The sequence below is a fragment of the Paramisgurnus dabryanus genome, chromosome 11 (assembly GCF_030506205.2).
Source record: "Paramisgurnus dabryanus chromosome 11, PD_genome_1.1, whole genome shotgun sequence".
In the NCBI taxonomy this organism is placed as follows: domain Eukaryota; kingdom Metazoa; phylum Chordata; class Actinopteri; order Cypriniformes; family Cobitidae; genus Paramisgurnus; species Paramisgurnus dabryanus.
In genome coordinates this window covers 28,899,259-28,924,816 of record NC_133347.1, presented here as the reverse complement: position 1 = coordinate 28,924,816, position 25,558 = coordinate 28,899,259, and the positions used below count along the sequence as shown (strand labels likewise).

The following is a 25,558-nucleotide window of genomic DNA, read 5'->3' as shown; positions in this document are numbered from 1 at the left end:
GATCCAGATAATTTACTCACCACCATGCCATCTCAACACTTAACACTTAACTCAACACTTAACAGTTTCAAAGGTCTATAAACGATCCCAAACGAGGCATAAGGGTCTTATCTAGCGAAACGATTGTCATTTTTGACAAGAAAAATAAAAAATATGCACTTTTAAACCACAACTTCTCTTCTATCTCCGGTCCTAAAAAGCGCCAGCGCGACCTCACGCAATACGTTATCAGATCAAGAGGTCACGGATGACCAACCTGATCTCACGAATTTCCATGGCATAGTCACGGAATTTTGTGCTAATTTTTCCGTGGCATTCTCACGGATCTCCGCATTTTTCCGTGGTCTGCTACGGACTGTCTTTTTCCTTGGCATTCTCACGGATTGGTTACTCAACTGTTTTGTCCTATTTTCTTACCATTTTCGCTTCGGTTTAGGGTTAGATTTAAATGAAATGACATCCCTACCCAAACCCAACTCTAACCCCAACGCCAGGCGACAATTGTTTAAAGTTTAGAAAATATAAAAGAATAAATCAGAAAAAATAGTATAAACCAATAGTTAAAGTGACATACTAACGCAAACACCAAATCTAACCCTAAACCGAAGTGAAAATGGTTTGAAAATAGGAAAAAGCAGTTGAGTAACCAATCCGTGAGAATGTCACGGCAAAAGACAGTCTGTAGCAGGGCCACGGAAAAATGCGGAGATCCGTGAGAATGCCACGGAAAAATGAGCACAAAATTCCGTGACTATCCCACGGAACTTTGTGAGATCATGTTGCGGATGACGTACTGTATGCGAAACTACGCCCCAGTGTTTACAAGTGTGGAGAAAGAGGGCCGGATTAATGATATTAATTAACGTCTTTGTGTGTTTATTGTTTAAAATGGTCCGCAAATGTGCATTTCATACGTGTAACACGTGACCTTTCTACGTCACTATGCATTTTTGTGCATATTTTTTATTTTTATTGTCAAAAATGACAATCGTTTTGCTAGATAAGACCCTTATGCCTCTTTGGGATTGTTTAGAGTCCTTTAAAACTCCGTTGAAAAAAACTGTTAAGGGTTGAATTAAGTATTAAATGTTGGGCTCTATTAAAGTCCATTAAAATGAGAAAAAACCTGGAATGTTTTCCTCAAAAACATAATTTCTTCTTGACTGAACAAAGAAAGACATCAACATTTTGGATGACATGGTGGTGAGTAAATGTTCTGGATTTTTTTTAAGAAAATGGACTAATCCTTTAAAATGCGTGTTATAGAAATAATCAATGTTCGAGATATTGTTAGCATCCATAAACCAGAGGTAATATAGCAGACATACAAATGAAGGATGTAGTTAGTCACGTCAGTGCTTTAGTAAGAAAGTATGAAGAAAAAGCATTCAATTCTTATCAACAACAACGCAGATGAACATTGCAAAAAGCCCCTAAATGCAATACTGCATACAAAAATGTCTCATACCAAACATACTGTACCAACTTTAATCACTCAAAAACTATACTAACCCTAAACTTTTCACCCCAAAATGAAAATTAGCCCCTATTTAACTCTCCTTCGGGCCTGCGTAGGTGTATAAGACTTTCTTCCTTCATCCTTGGATAGCCTTGGCATTGGATAGTGAACCATTTTTAAAGCTCTAAAAATTGCATTCATCCATCAAACACTAATCAATATGGTTATTAAATGTCTCTGGGTTTTTGTTATGTTGGCTCAAAGGTCAGCCTACAGTCTGACATCAACCTCAACTACTGTGGACACAAGTACATTCATAGTTTACAAAAAAAGAGCTCATATGCAAAACCCGTTCTTGTAAATGAGCATTTCTTATCAGACTCTTAAAGGAAAACACCACAGTTTTTCAATATTTTACTATGTTCTTACCTCAACTAAGATTAATTAATACATACCTATCTTTTTTCAATGCGTGCACTTAATCTTTATACAGCGCGTTGTGAATGTGTTAGCATGTAGCCTAGCCCCATTCATTCCTTAGGATCCAAACAGGGATGAATTTAGAAGCCACCAAACACTTCCATGTTTTCCCTATTTAAAGACTGTTACATGAGTAGTTACACAAGATAAGCAGATAAAAAATGAGACCTATTTTGTATGGTGCAAAAGCATTTAGTTTGCAGAACTTCGACCTTGGTGCGCAGTAACATCATCACTCCTAACTACTCCCCCTCTCGATCAAACCTCATCAATGTTACTGTGCCCGAGGTCGAAGTGCTGACAACTAAGTGCCCCACATTTTATTTTGTGCCACCATACTTACTAGTCTTTAAATATGGAAAACTGGGAAGTGTTTGGTGGCTTCTAAATTCATCCCTGTTTGGATCCTAGGGAATGTATTGGGCTAGGCTAAATGATAACACATTCATGATGCGCTGTATAAAGATTAAGTGCACGCATTGAATAAATATTAATTTGTCTAAGTTGAGGTAAGAACATAGTAAGATATTAAAAAAACGTGGTGTTTTCCTTTCATGGATTCTACCAACAAACTGGTACTTCTAAAAGACCCAAGGTTGGGGTTGTTCGAATTTGAAGCAAAAGTATTTGATGAACGTATAATACGTGCCACTGTAAACAAATTCTGTAGAAATTACAGTATTACTGGCAGCTGGTTGCCAGTAACTTACTGTAGATTTTACATTTATGTTATTTACTGACAACAGTTTGTTAAAAGTTAAATGAACATGAAACATTTTCAGTCTTTATCTTCTACAGTAAGTTACTGGCAACCAGCTGCATAATTACAGCACATTTTTTACAGTGTGAGCTTTTGGTCAATATCATTATCTCATTTTTGACTGGGGTGCCGTTTAGAGAGGCTTTTGCATCTGAGCTCCTCAAATGTTTCCTTCAAAAACCCAATACTTCACCATAGTAGACATTTTATAACTGTATGGACCTGTACCTTTATATAACTGTATGCAGTTTTATGTCACTTTTTGGAACTTTAAAAATGGGGCACTATCCAGTGGCATTATAAAGGTGATATTATTAATATATCTCCATCTGTGTTTGGCTGAAAGAAGAAAGTAATATAGACGTAGTATGGCTTAAGATTGAGTAAAATACGGGCTAATTTTTATTTTGGGGTGAACTGTCCCTTTAAAAACATACCATCAAGCCCTGTTGAGTTTTTCAGCAACACATCTAACAACCACAACAATACTTATTATTAGGGATGCAACGATATATCAGCTTATATTCGGTATTGATAAATAAAAGCAACTTTTTTCGAGTATCGGGGCAGATTATATCCTGACAACCAAACGTGGCGTAAAAATTCATCAAAACTCAGAACTGTCTGGTTATTTTGAATTGTGCGTGAGTTGCACTTTGTACGCTCTGCGCTTCTAGGATTTCAGAACATAATTATTTAAAACAAGGAGCAAAACAATTGGTATCAGTACCAATAAGTAATGAAATATCAGTATACTAAATACTTATGTACCGTAAAGAAACATAGTCAAATAGTGTTTAACAATATTTTCTCAAACTACAGTTTGAAGAGTCAAGCTTTCATCTTCAATATATACCTGCAGATAACCACGCTTATTTTAGTTGTGTGTGTTCTGCCGGCTGTATGCGAGATCACAGCTATTGGTGATTCATGCTCTGTAAAAATGATTCATCGTTGGATCCGAGTATCTATGACGTTTGTAACCATGGCAACAGCGCATGTTGTGGGAAGGCAACATCCACCCCTTCAGCTCTTAACATACATAGACTGTAAGAGCAAAGTGCACTGTCAATGGCAGACGCAAGTTGCCATTTGGTAATGCGTGCGGGTTTAATCAGTGCCCATTCTGTCACTGAATGAAATTAACCCTTTAACTCTCACCACACCAGACAAATACACTGAATATCAAGTCATTCCTTTATACGATATGACACGGTAACATGTCAGGAGTGCACCGGTTATATAACATTTTTTTTATTACAAACAGATCCACATAACTTGGTCATTGTGCAATCTGTATCTGCTAATAACTTTTCCTGTCTTGTTAATTAATAGCGATGTAATCATAACATCAGTTACAAAATCTACTGACAGAGAGAGAGAGAGAGAAAACAAGTGAACAATGTGAATGTGGCCTCTCATTATTTATATATTCATTTTTTCTTCATTTGTTTTAGATTTATTTTATCAGAAATAAAGCAAAAACAAAACTTTTTTTACTTTTTAATTATTTTATTCATTCTTTTCAACTGATTTCTGATAATTATGCGTTATTTGTTGAAATTTCATAAATACGTTATTTCTGTTAAACTTTGCGTAATGATGTGTAACTGTAATGCAGTTTACCTGGAACTACTTCATAGGTGTGCGTTTACTGAAAAATAATGCACATTCGTAGAAAGCTTGTCAACAAATCAGAATCAAGCATTCAACAGCCCTGCGGTTTAAATGGATATTGAACATTTACTGCGTTCAATTTTTTTGCATTTGAATAAATTAAGTTAAACAAGTTTTGTTAAGTTTGTTTGATTTAGAAATATTTACACTTTATTTTATGGTGTCACTGTAACTATACATTTAAGTATTGAGTAATATTATTTAAGAATTTGTACTTACTGTCAGGTCAGGGATTGGTTTAGGGGTAGTTACATGTAATTAGAGCCTGACCGATTTATCGTTTTGCCGATTTTATCGGCCAATATGAGCCTGTTGCAGATATATCTGTATCGTTGTATAAGCCGCATATATGCAGTCGATATAAACGTTTCTTACAGAACACATCAAATGTCTGCGCAGAACACTGTGAGTTTGCTTCATAAAAATGTTGTCCAGGACATTACAGATTACATCAGTATGTTGTCAGTCAAGCACAGGGTTCCCACACCTTCCCTAACTTCAAATTCAAGGACCTTTCAAGGACTTTCCAGGTCCAATACCCTCAAATTCAAGGACTAAATATGGGGACACATTTCAAGTGAGAGCAAGGTTACATCGTGTTACCTTTTAAGATATATTGTTACAGTTCCCTTTTGAGGGAACTCATGCTGCGTCACTGCGGTGACACTTCGGGGGCGCCTCCAGGGGTAAGTGCGTCTGAATGTGTATATCAAATTCAACCAATGGTAAGACGTAATGACAAAGTCAGGGTGCAGGAAATATATCGCTATCTGAAATATTGCCAAAGACGGCGTTACAGGGACGCAGGAAGTATAGCAAGGGAGACGCAGCGTCTCGTTCCCTTCTCAGGGAACAACAGTTACATACGTAACCCGAGACGTTTTCATGTGTCAAACACAACTATGGAAAAAAACATTTTGGTATAAATCAACATTCGCATACAGAAGATATAAGCATTTAAAGCAAACAGTTTAGCACGTTTAGGCTAGAATTTTTATGATATTATCCTACACTACACAGGGAATAATATGGATTTTTTCCCGAAAACGTCTTGCATAAAAAAGATTCAAGCACTTTCAATGACCTGTACCTATGTATGTATATTTTCAAAAACTTCCCAGGGCCTTGAATTTTTTCCCCCAGATTCACAAACTTTCAAGGATTTCAAGGATCCGTGGGAACCCTGCAAGCATTGTCTCTTAGTGGTTAGTTGCTAACTAATTTGTGAAGTACATAACTTCCTGTAAAGCTAATAAACAATGACATCATAAGTTTCCCTTTTCAATACAAGTCCAATATAACGTTATTCTCGTCAAAACTGCCAATGATTCAAATTATATGTACTTTGTTCTGTTTGTTTATAAAGTTATTTATACGAAGTCAAGTTTAATGTTTAGAGCACTGATATCAAACTCATCTCGGATAACAAAGTTTATTGTTAAATTGTTAAACACACCTGTTTATATAATATATCTTTGTCACGTCATTTGAAGTGTTTGGTCACCACATTTGTGAGTGATCATTGCATTGCATTGTATAGTATATTCTGATAATGTATATAGTGTATTCTATGTACAGTACTGTAATATAATATAATGTAATATACGTTTACTGTACTATAATATACACATAAATCGGCCGATATTTCGTTATACGTCTTTTTTCCTCCCTAATATCTGTATCTGCCCCCAAAAAAACACATACCGGTCGGGCTCTACATGTAATTATGCATAATTTACTGTTATTACTATAGTAATAATTACATGTAACCACGATGCCGTAAAAATAAAATCTATCAATGACCTAAAACACTGTAACATGAAATATTACCTGACTCCAATAAAACTAGGACTGACTAAATGGTTGTTAAAAATGTCTTATTTTTAAAGTAATGGCCCACGATAAAAAAACAAAAACAAGTATTGCTCTTTCAAAAGCATTTCATGCATGCTGTTGATTTCCACAGAAAACCCTTCAGTGATCAAAGAGTTAAAAACTAAAATCGTGTTTACAGCAATGCACTATGGAAATCTTGTAGTTTTGTATCTTATACGCTGATTTTTTTGGTGGTGTATGCAGACTCTTTCTGATATCCTTGCGTGCGATTGTAATTAGATTTGAAATTTTGCACAGACAAGATTAATGGCCATACTACTGAAACTGTATATTTTGTGGTGCATGTCTTGCCTTATAGACCTCCACTGTAAATTCACATTACTGTAGCATGTTTTTGTTTGTTTCTACTGATGGACACGTCCATATAATGTAGTTTCAAATGTAAATCATTCACCTCTGACAATTCAGAGACAGGAATGTTGGGGACAGAGGCTGAGGGGGGTTGAGATGCACCTCTGGCATGCATGTTAACCAAAGGCCACAAGTCCCAGAGTGATGATACTTCTGACCTTGAGGGGCTTAATTGATTTTTTTGATTTGTCCAAACCAACGAAAAGCGATACCTGCCCTTTGAATCATTGATAAGCCCAAGGTTGCCGACTCTATCTCTCTCGTTCTCAGTCTCGAGCCGAAGCCTCTGCAGACACCCACACTTCCTGAACCTGAGGGCTACAATTTCAACTACTTCCATTCCAGATCCACTTCCTCTCCTCTCTTAATGTGCAGGTCTGCTTTTCTCTACACTGCAGTGAGTCACTGGGTTTATGTGTTTGTGTGTACAGTGGGGTACTAAAGTCTCAGACTGAATTAAAAATCTGCCCTTTTCATTAAACTTTAAAAAACTGTTTTTGGGATTGTTATACATGAATAAAATAAAGCATATGATGGACATAGCAAATACAAAGAAAAAAAATATGATTAAAAATATAATATTGAAAAAATATATATTATAATAATGCAATGCAGGTAGGGATGCATAATGATTAATTGTGATTAATCTATAGCAGAATAAAAGTTTTTGTTTACATCATATATGTGTGTGAACTGTGTATAATAATTATGTGTAGATAAATATGCACAAATGCATGTATAATTTTAAGAAAAAAATATATATTTATATATTAAGTATTTATATTTATTTTTAATATAAATTGTACATAAATATACAAATGTATATACATGTAAACATTTCTTAAAGAATTAGTCAATTTTCTTAAATAAAAAAAAACCCAGATAATTTACTCACCACCATGTCATCCAAAATGGTGATGTATTTCTTTGTTCAGTCGAGAAGAAATTATGTTTTTTGAGGAAAACATTCCAGGATTTTTCAAATTTTAATGGACTTTAATGGACCCCAACACTTAACAGTTTTAATTCTGTTTAAAATTGCAGTTTCAAAGGACTCTAAACGATCTCAAACGAGGCATAAGGGTCTTATCTAGCAATAAGGCAAGAAAAATAAAAAATATGCAGTTTTAAACCACAACTTCTCATAAATCTCCGGTGTGACGTGCCAGCGCGACCTTACGTAATACGTCATCACGTCAAGAGGTCACGGATGACGTATTTGAACTACGCCCCAGTGTTTAGAGAAAGAGGACCGTTCCGACGTTGTTGTATGTGGAATGATACTAATTAATGTCTTTGTGTCAGTTTATTGTTTAAAATGGTCCGCAAATGTGCGTTTCATATATGTAACATGTGACCTTTCCACGTCATTACGCAATTACATGAGGTTGCGCTGGCTCGTCAAACAGCCAGAGTAAAAAAAGTGCATATTATTTATTTTTCTTGCCAAAAATGACAATCGTTTCACTAGATAAGAATTGAAACTGCAATTGTAAACTGCATTCAAACTGTTAAGTGTTGGGGTCCATTAAAGTCCATTAAGATTAGAAACATCCTGGAATGTTTTCCTCAAAAAAAAAACATAATTTATTCTCTACTGAACAAAGAAAGACATCAACATTTTGGATGACATGGTGGTGAGTAAATTATCTGGATTTTTTTTTAGGAAAATTAACTAATCCTTTAAATATATACATGGATGTGTGTGTGCATTTATCTATACATAATTATTATACACAGTTAACACACACATATATGATGTAAACAAAAACTTTTATTCTGCTGTAGATTAATCGCGATTAATCGTTATGACTCCCTCAACGCAGGGATTTCATACGTTAGATGCTACTGTATGTCTAATGCCAAGCACTTGAAATAAAGCACCTAAATAACATCATCATCAAGAGAGACACTAGAAGAAAAATACATTTCTATATTCATGACGTATCAGATCCAAAACATAAAAAGTGTCCGAGCGTTACATTAGCCGTGCAAAAGATCCCATGTTCAATCCCCAGGGAAGACCGATACTGATAAAATGTATAACTTGTAATGCACTATAACTCGCTTTGGATAAAAGCATCTGCCAAATGCATAAATGTAAAATATGCGCTATTAAGCATTCATAGATGTAAGTAATCAAGCATTTTGTCCTTGTGGAAAACCAAGGAGCCATTTACGCAAACACACACACACACACACACACACACACACACACACTCAAGACCACCGTGCGAAAATAAGCCCCTTAGGACATCTAACCCGACACTTCCTCTCAGAAAAACCACAAAAACAATCACACGCTCTCACTCAGGGACTAACCGACCATCAAGCCGTCATAAACCAAAACAAGCCATAAATGACGAAACGTCAACTTCTCACATCATGGTAAAGATCTGATTTTGAGTTAAATAAGTCAATTACATACAGTGCCAACATCAGCTACTGTAAAGCTAAATAAAACAAGCATCACATATTATAATATGATTAAACTTCGACAAATAACTAATTTCACACTGTTTAGACATGAATGATATATCTTAAATCATGTACTTTTATATATATATATATATATAAAACAGATTTACAGTTTTTACCTCGCAGGACACAACAACAAACACCCCAGAAACTTCAAAACAACGTGCTAAAACCACTCTGAATGCCCGTGCGAACGGCAATTACATAAAGATAATTTAAACAACCATCTTTCAAACGTTAACATGTTGACGTGCACTTTAAAACACCCGTCTATATGGGACACAAAGGTTATAAAAGATTAGGTGCCTGTTAGTAATTAGTAAAGCTCCTTAAAAAGACAAAGCACAGCCTCTCTTTCAGCATCCGTCTTGTTCGGCCATACAAAAGAAACCCTGCTTATTCTGTCGGCACAATACATCCGTCCAGAGCTACGGTCCTTAATGAAGGCTTGGCAGGGTTGGGAAAGGAGCTGAGAGCTGCTTACCTTTGATTCCGAATTTTGAGTTGCGTCCAAACTTCAGAACGACAAGCATCAGGATGAAGCCTGTGAATGTGACTGCGGCGATTCCCACGACCACGTACACCTACGAGCAGAAGGACATGTTTTCAAATAGGAGTCGCTGCTTTTGAAGATTTTTAGCACGAAAATCTGAAGGCGCTCATGCTGAGCCTCGATAAACATTGAAACACACAATACTAGTTTTAAAACTTTTGTGACCCTGCCTGTGAAAACCCAGGCATTTTGTTGTGATTTGCTGTTGCTATATAAAATCATCTTAGTATATAAGAACGTTCTGTGAAAATATAACCTGACTGAGTTGATGCTCCAAATCCCAAAATTTGATTATGAGACTTGGATTTCAAAGACAGGGTCACATATATTTATTTAGGAAATAATTGAGTTTCGCTCACAGCAACTTTGTTCTCAGGTGGTCCAATAGGAGTGTCGTCTGTATGAAAGAAAAGAAACATTAAGATATATGCACATCTCAAATAACTAATCTAACATCTTGAATTTGTGTTTATGTGCTTTTGTTTCGTACCTGTAGTGGGATCTCATAGAGGAAGATAAAAACAAAAAAGACAAACATTAAAAATCAAACAATGTCATCCATAAACCTCACACGTCTACAATGTAATTTATTATTAATGTGAAGCGCGTCATTTATGCACCATTGTCCCAAAATTGAACAACAAAACAGCGATTATTAGGTTTCTAAAAACTTGTCATTTGCGGAGTACAGTATTTACACTTTTTGGAGAGACCAACATACGAATGGCTTATTAAACCTGACTTAGCATATTAAAGGCAACCTATTCTGCTTATGATAGCCCACAGATAATTTATTATAGCATGTCCAAAATGCCCATATTTGGGTAGCGAGCTGTTTTCGTGTGTGTACCCTTAAATGCAAAAGAGACAGTGAGCGCTTTCGGTTGAAATAGATCTGATTTCATTAGTGAAAGTTTATCACTGAGATATGACAGCACTGAAATACCCTCGCTGAGGGTGAAACTATGGTGATGAAGCACTGTCAGTCAGTGGCTGTGGGCGGGCTTTATCAGTGTGACCTCACATTGATAAAAAAATCAAAACAGCACATTTAATGAGGTTTAATGAAGATTAAAAAAAGATTTATTCCATCATAGGGTGGTTGTGTTGTTCACACACTGCCAACGCACATATAAGGGTGATTCTCGAGAAATTAGACTTATGAGGTGTCATGAAACATTTTTGAAAAAAAAGAAATGCTATAAAAATAAGAAGCATACAGTTACAAACATCTCTTCATGTACTATTTTGCGCATGATTTCAAATGACATCTTAAAAACCAATTTTGTTGTTTTTCCACATTTAAGGGTAAAATTTTCATTACTGCAACGTGTCCATGACTGGATTTGGGTTCTTTGACAAATATTTATCATTAAAAAATCTAAAAAATAAAAAGCTTCATTGCATGTTATACTATAAACATTAACAGTAAAGAAACATGTGGTATTTGGTGATCATTGGTAAATGTAGAGACAATAATAAGGAATATAAATGTGTCCAATTTTCTCATCCTCCGCAACAATTTTCAATCATTTTTTAAGCCCTCAAGGAACAAACATTTTCAACAAAAAAAAACTGTTGTAAGGGACATAATTGACTGTGACACTCAAGATGGCTGCCAGGTAAGCAGTTCTTATTTTTCTCTCCAGATAAAAGTTTAAATTTCGTTTGTCATAGTATCTAGACAACTTTTTAGTTCTCATTACTGAAACACAAGTTTGTAAATGCATATATTTAATGTAATATCATGTTGCGGTAATGATCATTTTTGATAATGATAATCAAAAAAAAAATAATAATTCTATTTTTTATTTTTTAATAATTCTATTATTATTAAATAATAATAATAATTTTTAAATCCTCTAAAAATAATGGTTATAGTGAGTTCAGACCATAATCTTATATGTGCAAAAAATAATTGGCTTCAAGGGCTTTTAAAAAAATCTGATGCTGGACACCTTCTAAATCTGGATTTCGTGAGAATCTCCCATATGCCCAAACACCTTGCAAAAATGACACACTTTAATTATAAGTATATTTAAAAAATACTTACCATAATACAACGGATCAGTAACGGATTCTGATTAAGAAAGAAAAGATAAAGAAAAGGACATGTTTACAGATACCGTCTATCTTAACATTCAGCGTACACCCTAAAGAAGTCAACTTACCATTCCACGGCTCAAGCATGAAATGAGCTCTTATTTTCCTGCTGTCTTTTCCATATTTGTTACGGGCCAACAGTGTGTAGTTTCCATTGTTGATGTGCGTCGGGCTGTCCAGTTGTAAGCAACCGTGGTATTCACCATCTGAAAAGTCGTGGATCATGGTTCGAATGAAGATTCCCTCCTCCACCGGTTTATCATTTAACAACCAGCTGAGTTTCGGCTCTGGATTGCCCGACACGCTGAAGGGAATGCACCAGTGGTGGTCTGAGATTGCATCCATCAGCTTGCTGATCCTAGGTGGAACTGGCAACCCAAACCAATGCCACATATCAAGGATAAACAAACACAGACATTAACTAGTACGCCTAAATAGTTAAGGTAAAGTTGTTTCTTATTTATATTCTTTGTGTATTAAAACTTTACTCAAAGCTCATCGTCCGTCAATAATATGTTTTGACGCCCAGTGAGTGGCAAATATATAAATACACATGTATTGGTAAACAATTATACTGTTATACTACATTTTTTTCTTTAAAATGAAAACTTACACAGTATGTCCAGATTCACATAGGCCTCAGATTCGCCCACCATGTTATCAGATGTGCAGCCTATTTTGCATCCATTGTCCAGGAAAGAGACGTCCATGAGCTTGAGATCAGACATCTGACCCGATCGTTCGAGCTGAGGGTGTGTTTTACAGCAGTCAATGTCATTTCAAGTCTTTCTGTATTGCTCCATAACTCAATGAAAGATGCGCTTTGATTAAACCGATTACTATTATTTTCCATGCTAACTTAGCACCGGTTACATAAATAAATACAAAAATGTTTCAGTTGTTAGATTTTATGTTGTGTTATCCAAAGTGAGGTTGTGTTAATTCACGTCATATTAACATTTTAAACACCAGCATTACATTTGGCAAATGCTCTTATCCAAAGCAACATACAGCGCATATAGTCTATCCCTGAAATTGAACCCATGACCTTTGCGCTGCTAATGCAATGATCTACCAAATGAGTTACAGTTACACTTAAACGTTTTTAACTATAAGCTGCTCTCTTACAGCCCTGACATCTCAATTAACAAGATGTTATTTTAAATGCTGCAGAACGACCCAAACAGAGTTATTCCTGAAATATTCATTTTCAAATAATATATGGCTCCCTTGTCAAGTCTTAATATTCAGATTAAATTCAGAATTACCTCAAATCGTGAATTTAGCTTGCAGGTGTTCCAGGTCAAACTAGGCACGGGCATTCCTGACGTGTTGCATCTCAGCGTCACATTTAACCCTTCGAGCATGGTCACTTTAGACGGATTGAGAGTCACAGAGGGGAGAGCTACAAAGAAAACACAAACCAGAACATTTACAGTAAAGTCCGCAATTTAATCTAAAAAAATACATCCAAAAATATCTAATGATTAAAATGTCACACTAAGGTTAAAAATGAATAATGCAGTGAAATAACATGGAATAAAAACAATAATTATTTTTTATTGGTTAATATTAATTTCTACATATACTAAAATGTATTTTTTGAAGTTAAATACAGTTAGCTAATGCATTAACAAGAAGCATGAAATAAAGGAATAGTTCACCCCAAAATTAAAATTAAATTAAAAATTGCTTTTATCTGCCAATACCGATTATAGGCCGATATATCAGTGCATCCCGAATAACAAGTATTGTTGTGGTTGTTATATGTGTTGCTGAAAAACTCAACAGATGCTTGATGGTATTTATTTAAAGGGACAGTTGACCCCAAAATGAAAATTTGCCCATATTTTACTCAGCCTCAAGCCATCCTTGATGGACAGGACTTTCTTCTTTCAGCCAAACACTGTTGGAGTTATAATAAATAATATCTTGACTCTTTTTTAAGCTTTTTAATGAAACTAGATAGTGCCCCACTTAAGTTACAGCGCCATGGGTTTTTGTAACATTGGAGGTCAGTCTTCTGCCTTCCACCTGACCTCAACTTTCTCGTAAATATAAATACAGTCGTAATTGCTAAAGTTTGAAATATAAGGAGCTCGGATGCAAAAACCACTAAATGCCACCTCCATCAAAACTGAGATAATGATAATCGAATGCTCTTTGCGTGTTTAATACGTTCAAATACTTTTTTACCTCATGGGTCCACTTAGATCCAAAAACCTGAGGTCCGACCCAAGAGGATTCGGGTCTAAAAGTTTCACGTGTGCCTCGGACATATAATAGTAGCCTCATCGGGATTTCGGGGTAGTTTAAAATCAATGTGTTTTTGTTAAACGGACCAAATTATCTCGCGCGTCCTTTTCAACCAAGTTGGCTAACGACATTTGCGACATCGTGTGGCTGGCGGTAGCTTAATTTTCGTTGAGACACACCTGTACATTTTAGTGGTAACCTTGGTGTCAAATGCACACCAAGTTTTGCATCTGAGCTCTTCAAATGTTTCCTTAGAAAAACCCATCGCTTTACCTCAAAATACATTTAATAACTGTATGGATTAGTTTTTGATGAATGGGCTTTTTGGAGGTTTAAAAATGGGGCACTATCCAATCCCATTATAAAGATGAAAGAGACAGGATATTAAGAAATTCATATACACCTAGAATGGATGAGTAAAATATGGGCTAATTTTCATTTTGGGGTGAACTATCCCTTTGACAATCAACAATAGTAAATTATTTTTTTATATTACCTTGATAAATAAATAAATAGTTCTCCATTCATGGTAACTTATTGTGAAGTACGGTTTAATTTATTATTTTCTATTATTTGTGATTTTCGATTCCGGATCGCTTGTGCTTTTCCCCTTGTGTCACAGGAATGCCATTCTAGCCTGCTGGGTACAGTGTGGACAGTTCAGACTGTCTATGTGTTGATGTCATCAGCAGATCTCTATCTCCATCTGCACCCAGACGACCACACTTAATAACCTTATCATTGTGCCCCGTGGCATCTTTTCTACCAGCAGAAACAACAGGTTTGCTTGACTACTTATTTCGTAAGATTTATTGACTGTATGCGTTAAACTGCAAATGACACACTTGAAAAAAATCTCTCGTATAGATTTGGCACTCTAGTCTTTCCCCAAACTGTGATGAATTGAAACAAGTCATTGAGGCAGCTCATTTTCTTTCATGGCACAAAATATAGGAAACAGAGACAGTGTCTGGACACAGGCCAGCAGACGCTCACAGCAGAATCTGACTTTAAATGTCCCAGTGTTTTGCATTCTGGGGATCCCCCCCTCCTCTTGTCTCACTCTATTTTTCCTTTTCCTCTCTCTTGTTCTCGCTTCCTCCCTGGAGGCCCTTTCGCTGTGGTAATGCTTAAAATAGGCTTGGCTGGAGGCTGATCTTTGGATCAATAATTATCCAAGACTTAAGCCACAGCCATAAAACTACAGCGTGGACAAGACCTATCTTAACAAACAAACGACCCAAACTTGACTCTTAATAAATAGCCATGTTCCGAATAAAATCAAGCCTTGAAATAACCAAGGAGGTTTAAGTCCTGGGTTTGGAGTTTGCATGGTCTACCCATGTCAGGCTGTCTGTGGTTTCCTCAAACAATTCAAAGAAATAAGCCCTTTTACACAGAGATTACGGAAAATACACAGAAAATGCATCCGGGATTTGTCTGGAATCATTTGATTTTTGGTTAATTTACCCTGCCAATTATTTTCCAGAATCTGTGTGTGCATTCACACATGCCGTAATGATCCCGTAAAGACATGACGTATTTTTTCCAAAGCGTTGAAACAATGTTGATCTGTGTTTAAATCCCTTTGTCAAAGAACCATAACTTCTGGTTGCAATGACAACCTATAGCACATCCCTTATGCTGCGTTTACACCAGCAATGGTAGAGGCGGCAAGCGCGGGTGATTTACCTGTTAAAGGGATACTTCACCGATTTAGCATTCAGCTTTGTATCTGTAGAAACCCGGCAGTATTACTGAATGACCATGTTTCCCTCCCTCATTTCCCCCTGAGAGGAGAGATATCTGCATTTTGGTTCTGCAAAAAAGTCCTCCGATGATGTAATATGACGATTTTTGCATCATCGGAGGACTTTTTTGCAGAACCAAAATGCAGATATCTCTCCTCTCAGGGGGAAATGATGGAGGGAAACATGGTCATTCAGTAATACTGCCGGGTTTCTACAGATACAAAGCTGAATGCTAAATCGGTGAAGTATCCCTTTAAGTCAATGCAAAGTCGCGATTACACGCTGATTATTATCCTGTGGTGCGTTATACATTATTCCCATGGCAACGCTCAATTCGTGAGGAAATCCGACAAAGTTCAGATTTTTCAACTCGCGCGTTTCCCACACCAACGCTCAATTCTCGCGGGAGTTGAAAAATCTGAACTGTGTCGGATTTCCGTGCCGCATTAACCAATCAGGACCTTGCTGTAGTAGTGACGTGATTACAGGAAATGAGCGGAGTGGCAGCGGAGTCGCAGAAGCCCTCCCATGACGCAAATTTCCGCGTGAATGAAGCGAGTGAACTCAAATGTTTAAGCGTCCAACTACGTGCGAATAGCGCGTTTTTACCACCTCTACTGCGGCTGGTGTAAACGCAACATTACGGCATTGTTTCCACATCTTGTTCACACAGAATGCTTTTCTGTGAATGTTACGGCAGTGTTACTAGGTCCTCTTTAAGGTGGCAATCCCAGAACATTTACGGGACGTGTTTGTGTTCACACAGAAACCTCTCTGCCTATTTTACCGAACTTTTCTGGGATCAAAGTGCGGTGTGAATGTATTGGATGTAAATTGGAGATGCAAAATTGTTCTTAGGAGTGTAAGATGTTTATAAGACTACATTAATTACAATGTAAAAAATTATTTGTTGTTTCAACTTAAAAAAGTAAGTATTCATGCTGTGTTAAATTTTTTAATTAATTCAACTTAAATTATTAGTTGACTCATTTTTACACAACTTTGAGTTAACGAATGTTATTATGTTAAATTAACTCAAAATTTTAAGGCAGCATGAACAATTTTATAACAAAGAAGACATATTTTTTCACAATATACTATCTTTGGCATGGGGTTAAAAAATGTATCTAACATAATCATAGATAAAAACAAATACACTATAAAAAGTGTATTCAAAAAGATTACTTAAATTGGTAACACCTAATAAGTAAGTCTTTTAACTTAAAATTTCCACTTAGGTGAAAAATATACCAAATATAGTAATATTTTAATTTGATCCAACTTTTTACTGTTAATAAAATACATTTTAGGGGTTATCACATACAACTTAACCATCAAAAAAGAGGAAGCCTAAATACAAACTTCTTACATTACTGTAGTTACCGAAAAGGTTTTTGTTTAAAATTTTCTTGCAGTATTTAATGTTCATAACAATCTTGTTTTTGTTAATATGCATTAAATTTATGCTTTTTGCATTTATCCAAAGCAACTTACAGTGCATTCAATTTATAATTTATTAAATCATTTTATTATATGTGCTGAATTAAATGAACAATATTTAAGTTGCTAATGCAATATTCTACCAACAGAGCAACCGGAACACTTTATCCCTATGGTCACCTTAAAATAATATTTTTTGCAATAAAAATTATTATTATCCACCCTTTCTCTTGCCCTAAGAAAAAGTTTTGCTGCAGCGTCTTTAAGCCTTTTTCACACATGAAATGAGATGCAGCATAGTGCTTCTATTATTCGCAAGTTGTAGGTGTGATGTCAGTTTCGATATTGTTTTTAACTGACCCCGCCTTCATAGGCGCTGTAACAAAATTGTGTTTGAAATATAAACAGAGAGTGATAACTAATCAAATATTTAAAACCTACAATATTAATTTCTTGCTAGAAATGCAATCAAAAGTGAAAATATAACTTTATTCACACTAAAACTGTGCTCCAGTTGCTTTCTTGGTCCCTGTGTTATTTTTTTTAACCTGGCCAGGCTCGACCAATCACATTCCCGGGAACTCACACGCATAGAATTGTGGGACATTGAAGGAAGCGAAGGGTACATCTATGCTGCCTTCAAAAATATATCTCAGGAGGCAGGTAGTAAAGAAAACATTGGATTCGAACGTGCATTGATGCCTTTCTACCTTGGAATGCACTTTTGGACACAGCCGGTCTACAGACCCACTTTCCGACAAAGTTTAGTTCCAGCCCTGCTCCGACACACCTACCTGTAATTTTTTTAAGTGATCCTGAAGACCTTGATTAGCTGGATCAGATGTGTTTGGATAGGGTTGGAGCAAAATTTTGCAGTGCAGTGGTACCCAAAGAGCAGCGCTCCAAATAATCTGTTAAAATCTGATTGAAATGATCCCGGGAATTTTTATAAATAAACTTAAGATAATCTTTCCCAATGTTAGGCCAAACCATATTTGTTAAAGTACTGCTGTATTGTTTCACTCTTGACAAAACATGTTTTTTTTTTACAACTTTTAACTATTTAAAAATAATGTCTCTGAATCTATAATATCTCTTTGTGAGTTTCTCATGTGCATCCATGACGTGTAAATGTGGATGTCAATGTGTAAAAATGTGTATTAATCCGTCTCATGTCAGAATGTCATGAAATGACAGAACAAGATATTTTTGCAGTTAGCTTCAATGGTCTTTTTTCACTAGGACACTATGTTTTCATAGTACAATGAACTCTTTATCTCAAACGATCAAGGAAAATTTGATTCCGCGTGACAACAAAAATGTTCTTTTCCATTCATGGACAGAAAAGTGACAGTCCGAAAGGAGAGTTTTCCTTCTTTTTATGACCAGTTTGTTCTTACCACAGTTAGGCAGTGTTAGCGTGGAAAAAGATCTCCTCTTCCCTCCCTCCTCCACACACAGCAGCTCCTCGGCCTCTTCTCCTTTCCAATGTTTCAGCCACACGTTATCACACGAGCACTGCAAAGGATTACCTGCCAGCAACCTGAAACGCACAGAGAGTTTTCCCAGCCTCTAATGTCACAAGCTTAAGAACAAAAACTTCCACACCACTATAACCACTGATATATTATAACATAATAATACGCATTAGTGATTGACAGATATAGCGTCCAGGCCTGTTAATCTGCCTTTATTTGGCCTTTTTGAAATTATCGGTCTATAACCAGTCCTGCTTGGCTAAATTAACAGCTTTCATTGTATTAGATTTCCAGTGTCAGCTTTCATTGTATAAGTCACATCATTTTCAAACAGCCCTGCTAATGGATACTTCATTTTCGGTTTCTGAAACGCGTGACTTTGGAATAAATATCATGTACAATATTTCTGCCTCTTTTGTATTATATCTATAATATATCAATTATAAATACTAGAATCATAAATTGCACTATTGGGTTTAAAAAAGTCTTACAGGTATGAGATGTTTAAATGACGAAATGTCCTCCACGACAGATTTGACAGATTGTTTTCTTTGAGATTTCTGTAAAGGACAAAACATAAAACACTATTTACCAGCAATTTATCAGATAAAAATATTTATAAACAATTCAAATCTGCCAATTAACAGCATTTTCTGACAAACCATAACAAACTCACAGATATTGTAGTTTCAGGTTGTTCTGAAAGGCCTGCCGGGAAATATACGTGAGCCTTGTGTTTGTTACCGTTCTGAAGAACAACAACAGAAACATTCATGTTACAAATTTCCACAATAGTAAAAATATATCATAACTGGTTCAGTTTTTTTGTACTTACAAGTTTCTTAGGTTGTGATATAAGTTGAGATCCTTTTCATTAATGGAAGTGAAACTGCTTTGATTTGCAATGTATCTGTATACAAAACAACAACAAAATGCTTGCTCTTTGTTTACCAAAATAAATTATAGTGCAGAATTTTTTGCATACTTTTTTATGTGGTTATATTTTTACTATTATTATTTACCATATGAAGATAAGCTAAAAATATATTTCTTTTCTACTTGTAATTTATTCAATTTAAAGTAAACCTTTGCAATGACTAACTGTGATTTTACCTGCAACTAACTCAGTCCATTAAATTAACGCAAATCCTTTCAATGACATTACAACCATATATTCTTGTTATGCATCTAACACCTGCCCACAAAAATCTAATTTATCTGTCTAACATAAGAACCACTGTAGTATGGAATAATATTTTTGTAATCTTGTGTAATCTTGTTTTTGTAATAATATGCCTACTTTATGAAAACATGATTGCGTGATCATTTGAATAAGAAAGATTGCTGTGGAACAAGTATAGTAAATCAAAAGAAAAAATACAATGGTGAAAAGTAATGACTAGCTGTTTGAATCACTGCTGACCAAAGCACGATACCAAAGATTTGTTAAAAATGTAAAAGTAAAGGTGTTTTCAGTTAAACTTACATGTCTGTGATGTTCTCCATCTCTGCCTCGGACTGAAGCATGGGAAAAGCCATGATACTGCGCTCCGAGTCCACGCAGGAGATCCGAACCCCACTGCACGTGCAGAGCACGGGGCAAGCGGCACCGGGCCTCCAGAGCGCGAGCAGCACCAGAATCCAACCGAACCCCCAGCCCGCCATGCCGAACCCCCACCACAGCCGTCTCATCACCGGGTCCTCGCCGCCAGAATTAAGACTCCTGAATGCGTGGAGACAGCGCAAAATACGCGCGCTCGCGTCTGGAGCGTCCACGCAGAAATGGATCGGAACGCGCAGGCGATCTTTTGGTTAAGTGTAACTGTTCCTCCGCCTTTGTCTGGATTTAGAAAGAATAACCGGTGGTGGGCATGAGATGAGTTAATTGTAGCGTCCGAGACGGCGCGATAAGGACAGGAGACGCGCTCGTGAGAAATGCGAGCGCTGAAGTGAGTGCGCGCAGAGCCAGATGATGCGCAGCGCATCAGAGGGGAGGAGACGGTGAGAGAGGGCGAAGAGATCATTTAAACACCTTATCGATTATTGACAACATCACAATGGCTGCCACAAGACTTTAAGACTTAGGCTGCTGTACGGATTATTTGATGGCAATGCATAACGCAAGGTCATGCGTTACCGCGCATCGCTCCTTGCGAGTCCTTGGCCAATTAATATCAGGGCAATTGTTTTCTCACATTGCTTGGATTAGGGTAAGGACAGCCACCAATTAACTCAAAAGTGATGTGGTTTACGCGCAGCAATGAAGCATCTTTATCATGACGTCAGGCTCGACGCACGAGTCGAGAATATAAATCAGAGGCAAATTATAGACATGATCGTGTGCGCGGAGTGGGGCACACATTTACTGAAACTATGGGATGTACCTATGGCATATGTCATGAACCTAACTGCTGGACTGTGAGCAAACATGAGTGTGGATTTGTATTGCGTAACTGAACGATTATTGCAGATCTCCCCTTATGATGTAATCCCAATAACCATTGACAGCAATATCTAGAATCAATTATTTCTGAGAATTAGCTGGTTCATTACAGGTTCTCAATTGGTTTTAATTGATGGTTTGCAGAATGACATCCAACTGCTGCCATCTACCGGTGCACGTTGTAATTCTTTACACATTTTGTTTGGTTATAGGCCCTACTTGCGAATTCTATGCATCATCACCATTTGCGACCCTGTCTGTGAAATCCAGGCTAAAGTCTTATAATCTAATGATGAGATTAGGAGTTTCAGGATTTGATTTCAATCTTTGACATAGTCTTAGTCAGTTTTATCAATATCAAGGTTATATTTTAACAAAACATTCTTTGCATCATGTATGACGATTTATGTGCAAAACAGCAAATCACAAAACATTGACTTTATCTGGGTTTTTAGGCAGTGCTTGTTAATGTTGTTCATACCTAACCCTCTTAATGTATGCAATTTATCCTGCATCGTTCGTTTGTGCTGCGGCCATAAATAATAACTTGTAAGGAAATTTTGGGAATGTGTGCTATTACATTTTAAGTGATCAGACAATAATACTTGTTATAGACTTTAAAAGGAGAAACTGAAGAAACATAGAAATCATATATTTTACGTTTTAAAGGCAGGGTGCATGATCTCTGAAAGCCAATGTTGACATTTGAAATCTCCTAAACAAACACACACATACTCCAATAAAATCTGTACCTTCTTTTAATAGACCTGCCCCACACAAACGCAACCCAGGCAACAATGTTGGTTAGTAGACACGCCCCTTACTGCTGATTGGTTACAAGTGTGTTTGGAACCCTTTTCCAAAGTGTTTTTCAAAATTCATGCACCCGCTTTTAAGGCAGCAAGCAATCACCTAAAAATGCCCAGTGCCTATAGCCATGCCTTAGGCCTTTTGTATAGGTACGCACCACAACAAATTTGAATGGATAGTTATCCCAAAAATGAAAGACTACCCCATGATTTACTCACCTTCAAGCCATCCTTGATGTATATGACTATCATCTTTTAGACAAACACAATCGGAGTTATATTAGAAAATGTTCTGGCTGTTCCTAGCTTTATAATGGTAGTAAATGGTGCTTCTGATTTAAAGCCCTAAAAAGTCCATCCATCTTTCACACAAGTAATCCACACGACTCCAGGGGTAAATACAGGCCTTGTGAGCGCAATCGATGCAATTTTGTAAGGAAAATACTCATATTGAAACTTTACAAACTAAAAATGTCTTGTACGCTATGTTCAACATTATACTTTTTTGAGCTTTAAATCAGAAGTACCATTTACTACCATTATAAAGCTTGGAACAGCTAGGACATTTTCTAATATAACTCTGAATGTGTTTGTCTGAAAAAAGATAATCACATACATCAAGGATTGCTTTAGGGTGAGTAAATCATGGTGTAATTTTCATTTTGGGTGAACTATCGCATTAAAGAAAATCTAAGAAAATTTTTATGGAAATAAAAGACTTAAATTGTTTATTTTAAATACTGAACAACGACAAAATAACAAATAAAAATAGCATAAAATGCATTATGACTGGTAGATGGTGCATTTCAGAAATTCAAAAAGAAATCATGTTTGAAATCATCTAATCAAGAAAACCACTACCAGAGTTGCTTTAGTTTGTTTTCACCGAGAAGCATTTTTGTCAGTTCAAAAGACTAGAGGAAATAAACATCATTTAATTTCTTTTATCTTTCACTTTTCTCTGCAGCTCAAAGCATTCCTTTTCAGTAAGCGGATCGGCACGCAACACAACTCCTCTGCCCATCTGATCGACTTTCACACTCATCATACAGCACATGTCTACCAGTTCTCTCTGACAGTGCTGTATTCCACTGTTCACCTCACTGCGTCTCGCCGGATCCTTCATCAGCTGTCTGGCCTCTGTTGCCGAGAACCCAATCAGGTTTGCGAGCATCTCATCGCATAAATCCACATCCAAGTACCCGGTTCCATCAGATATGGTGGCCCCTAATTTCCAAACGCCTCCAGTTTTGCTCAAGTTCCCCACCAGTGTCACGATAAAGGCTTGGAGTCTTAAAACCTGAACGTTAGTGGGTGGCCAAGAGCCAGCCTGTATTGTGCAGAGGTACCTGGGTACAGATGTGTCAGAAACACATGTAGCTTTTCGCTCACTGCTAGAAGATTCTGTTCGGTTTGTAGAGCTACCTGCAACCGGTTTAGATTTGTCCACAGCGGGAATTTCATGTTTAGACGTGTTTTGGTGGATGCTGATGTCAGAGGAGTTTTTTGTGTTGCTCAGTCCTGCACTTTTAAGACTTGGTAAGTTTGGAGCAATAAAGGTATGTTGATCAACTTCATGGGCGTGTTCCCGTGTGCCTAGGACTTCTGAATCTATGGGACACATCACACGGTCCAGTTCTTCTAATGGAATGTCATCAAAGTCCTCTTCGATCATATTGTTATCAACGTTTTCATCGAAATGATCCGGAATATTGCTAAAGTCCTCATCTGGAATTTCAACCATATCCCAGTTGTCTTCGTTGGAAATGGGAGTTACTTGAGGATGTGGACTTAAATGTCGTTGCGACTGAGAGCGAGGTACAGATGGTCTGGAAGAAGCTTCTGATGTCAAGCTGTCATAGCCACTGTCAGCAACCTGAAGATCTACCGCAGCCTCTACGCTGGCCAACAGCTCCTGGTCATCGGGTTCCTCAACCTGTGGATGGTTTTCTTCAGGCAGACCCAATATTCCACTAAGCATTCTGCCTTGAGAATACATCTCCAAGAGCTGTTCCACCTCCCCGCCCAATACTTTGACGTTCTCTGCCTTCAGTAGCAACACCCCGAGACGGACAACAATTGGTCCAGCCAGCTGTAGCTTTGTGCCAGGTGGCAGGTTGGCACTTAGGGCCGGGATAGGCCGGTATTCCATGCCCTCCAGATTCTGCACTCCATCCGTGAGTTGGAGCATCAACATGCGCGTAGGCTTGGCCTCCCACGGCCGTTGAGTTTCCTGCGTAACGGCCGAGACTTCTTCGTTGGAACGGTCGGTGCCTCGAATCCGCTGCAGTTGATTGTATGCAGGCTGGCTGACGTCGAGTAAGGAGTCCATTTGAATACAGTAACAGCTGTTCAGTTCTGTCTTCTGTGCATCGGCAAGGCCCGCAGGAAGCACAGGGTGGGCCAGATCTCGGAGGTCAGTTAAAAGCCACTGCTCTAAAACCCGTTGGTTCAGCAGGGATTGAGGCATGGCCCCTCCGTTGGCCTCCTCCTTTACCCAATTTACACAAGCATCCAACCAGGCAGGAGGAACCAAGATGTGCCATTCCGAACGCAGCCAGTCCTGGGTAACCCGGCCTTCATTTGTTGTGTACATCTCAGCGTCCCAAACACAGCTGTTTCATCTTTTAAAAAGAAAGGGGGGATAAATTAACAAATATGTCATATTTGACATTACTAACATTTTGGCATATTTAAAAAAATATGTAAAGTTTTAACATCCAGTTATGATTTTATAGTAAACTTTATTTTTAGGGCTGCAAAATAATTAATCTTAACTAATCGTGTGCATAATAAAAGTTTTGTTTAAATCATATTTGTGTGTAATAATAATCATAATAATAATCATAATTCTGTATTTATAAATACATAAACATGCATACGTTTAAGATAAATTTACATGTCTAAGATATATAAGAATATATAACTATTAAGGAGAAGAATAAAGAAGATTATAAGAAGAATATATAAATATTAATACACACACACACGCACACGCACACACGTAAACAAAAACTTTTATTCTGCAAACGATTAGTTGCGATTACTTGTTATGCAGCCCTACATTATTTCTAATTAAAGATGCTGTGAAATAGAAACTTGTGTAATATATATATATATATACGGAGAGGCCATGCCACTACACAAATATATAAATATTACATATATAAAAAGATACATAATAAAATTACATAAATAAAACATTTTAATTGTACGTTATTACAAAAAATAAATATTGTTATAATAATTTATTTTCAGAGTAACGTTAATTCAAGTAGATCACTTACCAGAAATAGATTAATTTCACTTTGATCTCAGTCCAGGCTGAATTCAAGATAGTTTACACGCCGCTTTCCTCCAGTCGGTGTGTTGTTATAATAATTCCGACAGCGATATGTTTTCACTTGCAGAGATTAATTACGAACATCATCAATATTTCGTTAATAATGAATTAAAGTTTTAAGGCATGAAACCCAACTCTGCTTCCCGAAGATCAACAGTTCATGCTGTTTGGGTGGTTATATAAGATTGACGTTATATTTGTCCAATGACTGTACGTGTCTTTGGTTTAGGGTTGGTTGCGCTTCGGTTTGGACCAATCATAACGCGTCGTGTTTGTGGAGG

The 25,558-nt window shown here is 36.8% G+C and overlaps 2 protein-coding genes across 3 annotated transcripts in view; both read right to left on the bottom strand.

Annotated features, from left to right (window-relative positions):
• ntrk2a (neurotrophic tyrosine kinase, receptor, type 2a) overlaps window positions 1-20,915 on the bottom strand; it is a 52,743-nt gene extending 31,828 nt beyond the window's left edge. Inside the window, exons 1-12 of one of the 2 annotated variants that reach the window (XM_065247718.2) lie at window positions 20,169-20,915; window positions 19,518-19,592; window positions 19,359-19,430; window positions 19,174-19,242; window positions 18,605-18,747; window positions 13,026-13,162; window positions 12,371-12,503; window positions 11,826-12,125; window positions 11,708-11,734; window positions 10,145-10,156; window positions 10,014-10,051; window positions 9,586-9,685 (exon numbers count right to left, since the gene is read on the bottom strand). In XM_065247718.2, the coding sequence (XP_065103790.1) occupies window positions 9,586-9,685; window positions 10,014-10,051; window positions 10,145-10,156; window positions 11,708-11,734; window positions 11,826-12,125; window positions 12,371-12,503; window positions 13,026-13,162; window positions 18,605-18,747; window positions 19,174-19,242; window positions 19,359-19,430; window positions 19,518-19,592; window positions 20,169-20,374 (1,312 nt within the window). In that variant the 5' untranslated portion in view covers window positions 20,375-20,915. The remainder of the gene's footprint in view (window positions 1-9,585; window positions 9,686-10,013; window positions 10,052-10,144; window positions 10,157-11,707; window positions 11,735-11,825; window positions 12,126-12,370; window positions 12,504-13,025; window positions 13,163-18,604; window positions 18,748-19,173; window positions 19,243-19,358; window positions 19,431-19,517; window positions 19,593-20,168) is intronic. The other variant, XM_065247719.2, reaches the window with a different exon arrangement.
• A 1,808-nt stretch (window positions 20,916-22,723) lies between these two features.
• Window positions 22,724-25,525, bottom strand: rmi1 (RMI1, RecQ mediated genome instability 1, homolog (S. cerevisiae)). Its single transcript, XM_065247714.2, has 2 exons — window positions 25,222-25,525; window positions 22,724-24,558 (listed from the first exon to the last, which is right to left on the bottom strand). The coding sequence occupies exon 2, from the start codon at window positions 24,528-24,530 to the stop codon at window positions 22,869-22,871; it is 1,662 nt and encodes a 553-aa protein (XP_065103786.1). The 5' UTR covers window positions 24,531-24,558; window positions 25,222-25,525; the 3' UTR covers window positions 22,724-22,868.
• Between the last annotated feature and the right edge of the window lie 33 nt (window positions 25,526-25,558).

Excerpts from the sequence above, each read along its gene's own strand:
- rmi1 (XM_065247714.2), bottom strand. The coding sequence starts at position 24,530 with ATGTACACAACAAATGAAGGCCGGGTTACCCAGGACTGGCTGCGTTCG.